General features: G+C 41.1%; 1 protein-coding gene across 1 annotated transcript in view; it reads right to left on the reverse strand.

The window, feature by feature from the left end:
• Positions 1–3,106: 3,106 nt before the first annotated feature.
• Positions 3,107–12,679, reverse strand: part of NVL (nuclear VCP like) — a 62,432-nt gene continuing 52,859 nt past the window's right edge. Inside the window, exons 22-23 of the mRNA XM_039532338.1 lie at positions 7,687–7,757; positions 3,107–4,231 (exon numbers count right to left, since the gene is read on the reverse strand). Coding sequence (XP_039388272.1) covers positions 4,187–4,231; positions 7,687–7,757 — 116 coding nt within the window. The 3' untranslated portion in view covers positions 3,107–4,186. The remainder of the gene's footprint in view (positions 4,232–7,686; positions 7,758–12,679) is intronic.

A 12,679-nucleotide genomic window follows, 5' to 3' on the forward strand; every position in this document is an offset into this window, starting at 1 on the left:
AGTCTAAAATGAATTAGATTCAAATCTGGCAGTAGGTTTTGCCTTCGCAATGCACCACGCCCAAGAAGAAAATATTACAAAAGTTATTTCAAGTTGAAAAGACAGAGCTGTTCATTTGAGTATTTTAAATAGCAAAAAGAGGGAAGGACACATGAGCTTAGCCAATTTTTGCTTTAGCTAGAAGATCTGGACTCCATGGTACCAGATGCCATGTAAACATTTCAAGATCTAGTAAAATTAAAAGTTACTCTAGAACCAGGAGGAAGTGTGCATGATTTATTTTACCCCTGCCAAGCACATGGGATTTGAGTGACTGATCTAGCTTATATAACTAGCTTTCCTAGCCCTGAGATCAATGCATGTTGTGATTTGCCCCTTATGCTGGCCACAGCCTAGGTAGAATGAGTGTGTCAGTGTAGATTTCACAAGAGAGGAATACAGCAACATGTAGCTCCAGAAACATAACTATCATTGATTAAACTCAGCGCAAGTAGAGTCATTACTTTTCAAGTCAGAATATCTAAAATGATAATTTCACACCTATAAAGAAACCAAAGTCTGGTGGGTTAGTTCCCATTTAGGAAGAGAGACAATTTAGAGTAGGTATAAACATCTGGTGATTCACTTATGCCACAAAAATGGTATTACTAGTTGTATGTATATTCTTAATTTTGGAGATTAGCTCCCAATGTGTAGGATAAAATAGCCGCATGCAGTAAGCCTTTGAAAGGAGGACTATAAACACTAAATTTAGAATAATAAATTCAACTCAATGATAGGGTGGCCAATTGCATTTTCATCTTTGAGCCTTAGCTCCAGCAATTAATAGGAATTTGGGAGTGACAGAGAGACAATTTAAAAAAATGGTTTGGCTACTTTTAATTGATTTATACAGTATGATACATTCATTGCTTAATACAGAAATGAATGAAAGTAAAGTCACTGCCAGAGTTGTTTTGCATTCTCTCTTTTTACAGCCAAAAAGTGAAGTGGGTAGTGTCATTAATACCCTCACAGCCAACACTGGCATGCACTTTCTTTGCAGGCAGTACTCAGCAACTGCTTGTCTCAAGCAATCAACTCTTTCCCATAGTACTGTAACCAGATGTTTCAGAGTTGCTTGTTTTGCTCCTGTTTCCTGCAAGGTTACACTGACAGAGCGAATACTGCTTTCTGTTCAGACAACTTGGAGCTAAGGGGCATTCTGACTTTCACTCAGAAAAGAGCACATCTGCCAAATTCAGAGTCACTGTTTCCTTATAGCTAACCCCCTCTCCTTCTGCTCTTCCTGAGATGGCTGGGGAAACAGAGCACCCATAATGTGCTATCAATTGTGTAGGGGAGAGGCCTATGAGATGTTTTTATTAAACAGTTTTACAGCTGCTTGTATGGAAATATTTACTGTTTTAGGATTCAGTGTTTTGGCAAGTAATTAAGAATCAGAAAAGCATTTATATTTACTGTGTGAGCCATAGTCACTTAATTCCCTTACCATGCATCTGATTTAGCAGCAATAACTGCTCAGGCAAAGGGAGAGGAAAGCATTTTTTAAAAATGTGACATTGTTCAAGGACAATAATTGGAAAGATGTTTGCTTAAAACATTTCTCCTTCTGAGCAAAATGTCTCCCTTTTAAAAAGGGGATTTTTCAAAAAGTAGAAGAGATCAGTTTTGTTATGTAAAAATCAATATCCTTTTAGTTTTCAGTAATCTCTTCGTATCTACAGGCTTGTCTACAAGACGACACTCAGGAAAGTTATGATGAATCAACTACAGCTGAGAAGTTAATGAGTGAGACACGGATATTAGAGACACAAGATAGGTGAGGTAATATATATATTTTTTAAATCAGACCTGAAGAGGAGCTCTGTGTAGCTCAAAAGTTTGTCCCTCTCACCAACAGAAGTTGGTCTCATAAAATATATTACCTCACCCACCTTGTCTCTCTAATAACCTGGGACCAATTTGGCTACAACACTGCAAACAATGTTAATAAGTGTAAATTAACGTGCATTAAACCTGAACGGACACACTCCTTCAGAAGTAAAGCGGCCTTAGCTGGTTGTAGCTTAATCCTCCCTTAGTTTAGCCCATGCATACATGGAAAGTTACTGTGCTGCAAACCAGGGTGAAAAAGTCTCTAGTGCATTGCTTGCTGCACAGTAATATCCCATGTGGACACTGCTACACCACAGTGAAAGTCCTGGAGCAGGCGTGGCCAACCTGTGACTCCGGAGCCACATGTGGCTCTTCAGAAGTTAATATGCGGCTCCTTGTATAGGCACCAACTCCAGAGCTGGAGCTACAGGCGCCAACTTTCCAGTGTGTGTGTGTGGGGGGGGGGGGGGCTCACTGCTCAACCCCTGGCTCTGCCACAAGCCGTGCCCCCACTCCACCCCTTCCCATCCCCTCTTCTGAGCCTGCTATGCCCTCGCTGTTCCCCCCCAGAGCCTCCTGCATGTCACGAAACAGCTGATCAGGAGGTGCGGGGAGGAAGGGGGAGGTGCTGATCGGCGGAGATGCCGGTGGTTGGTAGGTGCTGGGAGTGTGGGGGAGAGCTGATGTGGGGCTGCTGACATATTACTGTGGCACTTTTGCAATGTACATTGGTAAACTCTGGTTCCTTCTCAGGCTCAGGTTGGCCACCCCTGTCCTGGAGTATGGCCCTGGCACTCAACATCCTGGCTTGCTGTACAGCAATATGCTGTGTAGACAAGCCCATATCTGTATTAGCTTCGCACCTTTAGTTAATTCATCTTAACTTTCCTGAGTGTCTCTGTCTTCCATATTAGCTACTCAAATTAATACTCCCTCTTATACTTGTTTCAACTTGATCCTACAGGAAGGGAAGTTATGAGCCTCTGTTTCCGTAGAAAGCAGTCAGCTTTCTGGATTACAGCTTCCCAGCAGGAGCACAGCAAATAGCTTAGCTCAGCCTGGAAAATAAATGGTAATAAAAACACAGCTCTTATCTCCCTGGAGTGTTTAAAAACCAAACATTGCAGCACCAAGAATCCAACCTGATTATAAGGAAAAATGAAACTGACTATGCTGATATAATGTGCAAGCTAAGGAATGTGAAAAGACCAAAGAGCAGTTTGACAAGTTGGCTTTTTAAAAAGTTTGCTTTTAATAGGCTAAGATTCTCTTAGAAACATACTGTAAACACATATAGCAAAGTTCTTTAAATGACGCACATTTTTGAGAAAACTATTGAGATAATTTCAGCTGAGACATCTTGCTTGGCCCATGTTATAGCAATGAGAAAATTCTACTTCAGCGGATTTGTCAGAATATGCTAAATTCAGAGTGATTCAAAATCATGAAGAGAGATGGTAACAATAAGGCATAGCATCTTCCACTTTTTCCTTCTATTTCTGATATCACAATTTCTCCTCTCCTTGTTAAGAGGTACATGAACCCAGCTTGTAAGCGCATTTGAGACAGTAAAATTATTGCTCTTTCAAGGTGGAGCCCTTCCCACACGCACTCTGGCAGCGGGCTGCAAACTTCCATTTCTTAATCCTTTGCACGAACCTTTACAATTAACTATCTTTCAGTATGAGGAGTTCCTCTTAAGATAAAGGGAGGTTCTCAAGGGTTCTCAGTTATGATGGCGCACACCCATCAAAACAGATTAGCCTCAAATTTGGCAAGGGCAGGGTTAAAAATGATGCAATAGCATGTGGCTCAACATCTTCTCAGCCCACTTACCTCTGTGTCTCTTCACAGAATGGAACGCTCTGAATAATAGGGCTCATCTTCTGAGAAGGTGCACGTCTCATGTACAACCGAAAATGAATTGTTTTAAAAGTCTAAGGTTTTGAAGGGATGCTCATTATAGCTTCTCTGCCTGTTAAATAGTTCATGAGTTAACAGAGCACTGAATTTTAGAAATTGTTCCTCTATGCCTAAAAGGTGTAGTTTTAAAATCAGAGGGTTGGTGATAAGCAGAACTAGGAAGTCTCCATCTTACATTTTACTCGGTTTAACAATCCCAACTTAACCATTGTCAGAGTGGTAATTAAAACATGGCAGATATCTTCAGAGGCAGCACTTAGTAAAAAGTCAAATGAAACCATGGTCAACTTCTGTTCCAGCTGGGTTTGAGGAGATCAGACGCTACCATTATGAGCCTCTTCAACAAAGCAGAATGATGGTCTCTTTCAGGAGTTGGCCAACTCTATCATCTGCTCAGCGACTGACGCAGCTCTTCATACGTTGCTTGATCCTAACGATGCCAAGTTAGGTGGGGAAAAAGAAAAGATACTTCAGCACAGCAAGAATGCATGCTATGTTTAAAGATGACTTTACACCTATTTTCCATTAGGAAAACTAAACAGAAATGATCTCTGTGCCTGGTGGCTAATATTTGGCTAAAATATTTACAAAAGGAAAAACAATTGGAGGCTAAAGAGTATCTCTTTTATGGGATTCACTTAAGACAAGTCACCAACATTCTGTAATTATTAACAGAAGACTCTGTGTTGGCAGAGTTCTTCTATAAGAAGTATAAGACACGGCCATGCTTGTCTGAGACCATGTCTATGCACAGAACTGCACTGGTAAATTTAAGGTGTGATTTTTGAATCAGTTTAGTTAAACTGGTGCAAAGCCCTGTGCAGATAGTGTCTTATTTTGCTTTAAGAGCAATTTACTTTGGTTTAGTTTATGCCTATTCCCAATCCTAAACTGAAATGACAGAGACCATGCACATAGGGTTTTACCCTGGTTTAATGAAATCTGGTTTACATTACGGCTTAATTAAGCTAAATTTATCTTTCTTACATAGAGTGCTCTTTTTCCTGGTCTTCTTCCACAAGATGGTGCAGGATGGGGGTGATGCAGCTAAATGTCTATATTATTTGCCAGATCAGACTTATCTGGCTGAGTGGGAGCAGCAGCTGGAACGGGGCAAGGAATCGAGGTTCAAAATGCACTTTTCACTCCAAAACACCCTCAGCCACCAGAGATCAGGTGCCCTAAACTGTGAACAATTCAGCAGTTGTTTTATTGACTTATGTAACTCTACTACAGCGTCACTTCACATTATCTGTGGTTGCACAGCAACTAGCCAAAATAATCCCATTCCAGTCTTTACCAGTGTAACAAGTAGGCAATTGTCCTACATGCTGCTTGGTCAAATATGTACTTCTCCAACCACGTGAATTCTTGCCTCTGGAGAGCACTTCTCAGAGCATAGAAAGTGTTTAGATAAAGACAACAGAAAGCAGACCACAAAATTTCTTCTTGCCGGAATCTCTTGTGCTGGCCCATCCCCCACACTAAAAGGAAAAGGAGCATTCACCTCGATACTGTCTTTTCAGAGGATTTGTTGGCTAACTGCCCAAGTGAACTTCAGGAAGGAACAAAGCTATAAAGGTAAGATTTCTACACATCCAGGCTAGAAACAGAACTTTTTTTTTTTTTTAAGATTAGTATTACCATCTCCAATATATTTCCCAGTTTTCTGCTGCAAGAATGGGACTCCTACTGCCATCGTGCCATGTTAAAGAGGGTTTTCTGATTTACAAACTGACCGTCAGCCTAATTCAGCTATTTGAAGTTTAGCTCCTAGTGTATATAGAAAATATTTATTTTCAACTAGTATGATTTAAAGGTGGAAGTCGAAACCGTAATTAAGCAGCTGTAACCAGGATTGAGGAGGAGAGCAGCCTCGTTTACTGAGCTGAGGAAGGAAGGAGTGCTGGAGCAGGAAGTGAGGCAAAAGTAGAGGGAATGGAGAAGAGTAAACTTAACTCCCACATTTAAAAACCCTGGGATAAAAGGTAAATAACCTGTCAAATCTGTGAAAGTACCATTTTCAGTCTAAAATAATTATTTTAAATCAGTACAGATATGCTAGGTGCACCCAGAGGCTAAGCACAAAGTCAGTTCTGCCATTCTCTAAACGCTGTTTACAGAGATGTTCCCATTCTGCACTAGGATGAAACCTAGGACCCTTTCAAATTTTTTTCACAAAAAAATGAGCGTGCATAACAGAGCGACAGATTGATTCTAGTCCCTCTCCCCAGAATAGCCCACAACCAGTTGGTCAGGGCACCTACCTGGAATGGGAGAGATCCAGGTTCCAAGTCCCAGCTTCAATGAATATTTAATTATTTATACAAAGTAAAACAGCACCAATAGGAGAGACTGAGGGAGAATTGGAGAAGGGACTTGGAACCTGAGTCTCCCACATTCCAGGTGAGTGCCCTAATCAGTAGGCTATTGGGGCAAGTGTCTCTATGGAACCAGAAACTTCTTTAGGAGGGTTTCTTTTTAGGTCCAGGATGAAAGTTTCATCAAAGCTGATACATTCTTATAAAATGTCTTGGTTTTGATGACTCACTGTTTTCCAGCACAAAAAAATGTTTAGTCAAAAAATTCCTAACCAGCTCTAATGAAATAAGGCTTGTCTATACTAACACTTAGTTCACAGCAAGCTAGGGTGTAAATCTACCCTGCACAAGCCTGCCACGCAACTCCTCTGCTTCAAAAGCATGAGGACTCATAATACATGTCACTTTAGCGTAGGCAGTGTAACTGCAGTTACTGGTCTGATTCTTACACACACGAATCTTTTAAAGTCTTACTCAAGCCATTTACTTCCATATTATCCTACATCAAGGAGTTCCACAGGTTAATACATATATTGGACTACTGAAATTCATAGCTGAAAATGACATTTTTTCTTTGAGATAATATCCACCAGGAAAGGGATATCAGTGACCATGAGGTTATTAAGGATATTTATCTAATCATTTTACACCCAGCACATTTTGAGTTTGAAGAAATTAGAAGAACTGGCTAATTTATTTTTAGCTCATGTTCATACTATAGTGAAAGTGATATCAATGCTTCATGGTTAAAGTCCATAAAGCCAGCAGACACGTGGAACCTTTCCATGAGAAGGGCCCTAAAGCAATAAAGCTACTGTCTAAATTCCAAAGATTTCTCCTCTGGTCACCCTGCATGAAATTAACGTTGAGAAGTAATGATAGTAAATACTTAACACATTTACCGGCCACTCATCAAAAAGAGAATGGTTCATGATTTGACCTTCCAAACATATGATCAAATTATAAGCTGACTTATAAAGTCATGAAAAGGCTGATAATCAGGAAGAAGAAAAAAAGAAATAGCTTCTTATCTCAAGACAAAGATGTTATCATTATATATTAAGCTGTACTGAACTTTCCCCCCTCCCCATTCAGTAGGTGCATGCATGGTGGAAGCAAAGTGTAATGCAGCCACAACACCATGGGCTGTGATCTCATCAGATCTCACAAGCTTAACAGTATCTTAAGAGTCAGTTCTTGGATCAAAAACGTCTTTGAAAAATCCAGGATGCTGCAGAAAATGATGTTAAGGAGGTACACCTCCCTGAGCCAGTACTGAACTCCCCCATCATCACTGTGGTGCTGGAAGGGCAGTAATCTTCGTGGATGACACTTAAAACAGAGGCCCTAGATGCTTGAGTTCATTTATGAAAAGTGCCATCAGATCTTTTAGAGTGTTACCCCAGATGCCCTGAACACAGGTTCAAACACAGTAAATATATGTTGTCCTCAGTTCTTCCCACCAGTTTCCAGTAACTATAGAATTCTTCACTGCCTATCCTCAACTTGCTCTGTGTGAGGTTAAACAATATTCACCAACCCACAATTTTATAGCTTCTCTTACCTTTCTTGATATAGATGATTTCACTTTCTTAAATGCTTCTTCAAAGTATTTTCGGCTAATCTTGATTTCTCCTTAAAAAGAACACCATACAATGGACTTAATGACTAGGATTTACCCCCAATTCAGTATATAAAACACACACCCACACACTGCTTTCCAAGTAACTTCCAGACTGCCATTAGTGAAAATATATCAAGCCTTTGCATTTCACTAACTGCTTTGTCTACTCTGTGCAACTGGCTGAGATCTGAGCCACAGGCTTGATGAACTCCTGAATTTCAATATCATGTCTAATGCAGACTCTGATCTTGAGCACGTCCCTTTACCCTCTGTACATCAGTTACACCATCTGCAAAATGGGGATAATACCTACTTACCTCACAGGGTTGTTTTAGGTATCAGTGTTTGCAACTATAGATTAAGGGCTTGATTTTCAAAGTTATTGTAGCTCCCATCAAATTCAGCTAGAATTCAAGGTGCTCAACACTTCTGAAAACAAGTAACAAGTGAGCCCTGGTCTACAGCTAAAACTCAAGTCATCCTAGATACCTGACTCCTGGGTGTGAAAACTTCATACCCCTGAAACACATAGTTAAGCTGATCGAAGCCCACATCTACACTACCCGCCAGATCGGCAGGTAGTAATCGATCTATCGGGGATTGACGCCTGTATTCCACCTCAGCAGGAGGAGTCGATGGGGGAGCCGCGGCGGTAAATCGAACTAAGATACTTCAGCTACAGTTGCGCATCTTAGATTGATCCCCCTCCCTAGGGTACGTCTTCACTAGCCGCCGGATCGGCGGGTAGCAATCAATTTCTCGGAGTTCGATATATCGCGTCTCATCTAGACGGGAGGGGGGGGGGAGCCGCGGACATCGATCCCGCGCCGTGAGGACGGGTAAGTAATTCGAGCTAAGGTACTTCGACTTCAGCTACGCTATTCACATAGCTGAAGTTGCGTACCTTAGATCGACCCGCCCCCCACAGTGTAGACCAGCCCCCAGTCCCCATATACACACCACTAGGTTGCTAGAAGAATTCTTTCTTCGACTGAGCTACAGCCTTTCGAGAGGATGGATTAATTGTACTCAGGGACAAAACCCTTCCATTGCTGTAGCAAGCGTCTGTGCCATAGGAGCACAGCTGCAGTGCCTTAGCTGTGCCACTGTAGCCTCCATAGTGTGAACATACCCTGACTTGCTAAAGATCAAACAGGAAATCTAGGACAGGGCTAGCTTCAGAAGTAAGGGCTCTTCATTTTCAGTCCTATGCTCTCATCACATTACATATTATACACACATTGCTTTTATTTATTTATTTTTACATTTAGAAAAAAAAAACTTTCATCATCATCCCAAGTATTCTACACGACCCCCAGGCAGTTCAGCTCCCCCAGCACCATATTGACATTGTTTGGCACTCTCCAGAGCCCAGACAACTGCTTACCCATGTCATCACCTACCCAAACTTGGATAATCTGTATGCATGTCAGACTGTTTCTTTGTCCAGCACTTCCATCCAGTAATTACATGAATAAATCATTAGACTTAATGATTCTTGAACACAGCCTTTGAGCTAACAGATCTATTGGGAAACTGAATTTCATTCCAAACAAATGGAAAAGAAATGTGCATTGTTCAGCTCTCACTAGAAAACAGCTTACAATATATGTGGATTTAATGGACTACAGGATCAAATTGGTACATAGATTTAGTACAACAACAATAACCATCATGCACATAGATAAGCTTCACATCAGACGTGCTGAATGTAGCAGAATGTGTTTTTAAAAACGTTTTGGTGATTGCTTTATATGTATTTCATTAAGACACTTTCAGCGTCACTAGCTTGCACTACCACTTTTCATGGTGTGTGTGTGTGTGTGTGTGTGTGTGTGTGTGTGTGTGTGTGTGTGTGTGAAAACAGAGAACTTGAACATCTAGTCCTGTCAATCCAGGACTTCTCATGAACATATTTAACTGTTGTGGGTTTATTTAATGTAAGTCAGTAAAAAAATACTGGTTAAAACTATAGCCATCGCCAGAGCAAGATTCCACACAGATGGGCTCAGGTAATGATGATTTCTCTTCCAGAAAGAGAAAGTAAAATCTAGTTCAGCATTTCTCCTCATCACCATCTTTTCTATACCACACAGACAAACATCTGGAAACTCCCTGTGACTGACTCAAAGAGTGTGACGGGGAACACACTATGTATTATCAAGAGATCTGTGAGCGTTTCATGCTCAATGAATTCTAAGCCAAGTCAGGTCCACAAGTCCAACAAGGAATAGTATAAGGAATAGTATAAACATCTCCAATTTACTGTGTTATTGTGACCCAAATGTTTACTTGAGCTAACAGAATAGCGTTTTCAACAGTTCAACAGGCCAGAATTCCCTTTCAATGGGTTTCAGGCTCTATCTTCGCAATCAAGACTATCTTAATGACAGCAGCAGGAACATTTGATAGGCACCTATAATAGCTTTAAAAAATAAATAGAATGCTAGAAATACAGATAATCAGATTAATATCTTAAAAAGTGGTCAACTAAGGTTTTACAACACTACAAACTGATATTTTTACTTTGAACTGGAGAAAATCACCCCTAGGGCTTTATATACATTAATTAAAACAACAGAATTTTCACCACTTACTAACTGCACCACATTATAGCGATAGTGGGATTTTTTAAATCCCCTAATGTAGACAAAGCATCTGAGGGAGGGGAGAGTATTTCTGTTTCCACGGCCCATTTAATTCATGGTCTTTATGCAGAGACTCCCAAAGGGGCCAGTCATCATGGTGGTCCCTCCACAATGTGGACACTTGTCTGCTAAGAAGGGCAATAAAAATCTGATTCATTTAATAAAAGCCAACAAAATAGCACTTGGACAGCAATGATCCAGAATGGAGTCAGACCTGTGACCTGGAGATGGTAGGCCACACATCAGATAACTGCTCAGTTATCTGTATATACACTCGATAGTCTGTCAGAGCTCCGAGTTTGATCTGAATGCTCTCTCTAGCTAGTAAAGCTTGGAAGAGGCACTAAACCTATAACAGTCTGGCCTCCCGTACAATTCCTGGATCAGAGAAACACTTGAGTAAACCTGAGGTCCAGCAAAAACGACTATGTACCTACATCTAACAGACATGTAACAGATGGCAGCTGCACTGTTTGATACATGCCCTTGTCTACCGTCACAGATAAAGAGAGGCCTAAATCCCAAACTGGGAAAACAAGAGACCAAAAACAACAAAACAAAAAAAGTGAATACTTTAATGCAAACAACAAAAATGGTAAAAGAATGCACTACTGGCTAGACACAACAGTTAGGACTGTGGCCCAACTGTGCTGTACAAAAACATAGTAAAAGACTTTCTTCACCCTGATGATTTTATAATCTAAGGAAAGTTACAATGGCATAAGCTAAGGCATGAATTTAAACGGACTCAGGGCTTGGCTACACTTACAAATTTGCAGCGCTGCAGCAGGGTGTGAAAACACACCCTCTGCAGCGCTGCAAAAATTGCGCGCGGCGCCCGTAGCGTCAGTGTAAGCCCAGGCGCGGGCGCGCCAGCGCTGCGTCGTCCTTCCCCCAGGTGGAGGTGAGTGAGGACAGGGAGGGAGAGTTCAGCGCTGGCCGCTGGGCGCTGACCACGCTGCTTCAAGCGCCTGCGCGCGGCGCTGGCGCTGCGAAGTTTGAGTGTACCTAGTTATATTGGTATAAGCCTTCCCATGCAGACATTCTTATTTCAGTATAAAAGGCCCTTTGGGAGTTAATCTTAAATCACTTGGGGCGGGGTTTAAGGAGTTTAGTAATGACTAATCTGAGATTGTCTTTAGAACTCTAGAACAAAAAAGGTAAACCAGGACAGTTTTGTTTTGTTTTTAACTTTTTAAAAAAAAGTACTTGTTTTCTCACAGTCATCATTAAGCAGCTGAAGGTCCCAATAGACCCTACTATATTTTTATACTACTCATCACTATGGTATCTGGCCCACATTCAAACAATTATCTAATCTTGCATGTAAACTCCATGGGAAATACACCATCCTTGATCTGATAGGTATTGGAGAATTATTGTCCTTGCCAAGATTTCACTGTGAAAGGCAGAGGAGAAAAGAGTTTGTGTCTGAGCTAGGGAGACTTGATTTATTGTCACCGAGATTATCATAATGCAATCAGACCTGCCCATTTAAACTGAATAGTTATGTATGTAGTTTTATTTTATTGAAGTTATTTCTTAATGTATCACTGGAGACAAAAGTGTCAAGATGATATGCCAACAAGAAAGAAATTTCTTCTCCATTGCTTATCGCTAGCCACACAGGTCTTTTTTTTTTTTTTTTTTTTTAAGAGCAAGAGAAATATTTAAGAAATGCTAAAGCATAAGTGTTACCTTATTCTCTTTCACAGCATACAGGTTAATGAAGGACAGAGAACACTGGGGACAGATCGCCCTCCCGCCTGACACCCCCCCAATGATTTCCCCCTACCCAGAACAGGTAGACAGGACAAATCCATTTTCTATTAGATCTTGAGATTAAATAAAATAAAGGCTGGATTTGCCGTTAAGGCTCAGCATTCCAGCATGGGTGCACAACCTTTGCAGCCCCAATACATCTGGAAGCACAACTACTGCTACACCCTTTTACAGGCCATAGCCAGCGTTCCTTCTCAGGAGAGGCCTGCTTGGCTGACCAGCGCAGAAGGTATGTGGGCCATTCTGCTTTCCTTCTGAAGAGGGCAACGGCAGCTAGCCTCAAGCAGTCAAACTCCCTGGTGCAAAGACTGGCTCTCTATTGGGCTCCTGTGAAGGGGGCTCAAAAGGGATGTGTGTGGAAGTACTTTACACCTCCCTTTTTAAAGAGCTTTGAGATCTATTGATGAAGAGCTCTATATAAGACCAAGACACGGATGGGCAACTTTAAAGGTAGCAAAGGGCCACAAAATCCATGAAAACTCTTTGGCAAGCCATACATTTTT

Source organism: Mauremys reevesii, linkage group 3 (genome assembly GCF_016161935.1).
Source record: "Mauremys reevesii isolate NIE-2019 linkage group 3, ASM1616193v1, whole genome shotgun sequence".
In the NCBI taxonomy this organism is placed as follows: Eukaryota; Metazoa; Chordata; order Testudines; family Geoemydidae; genus Mauremys; species Mauremys reevesii.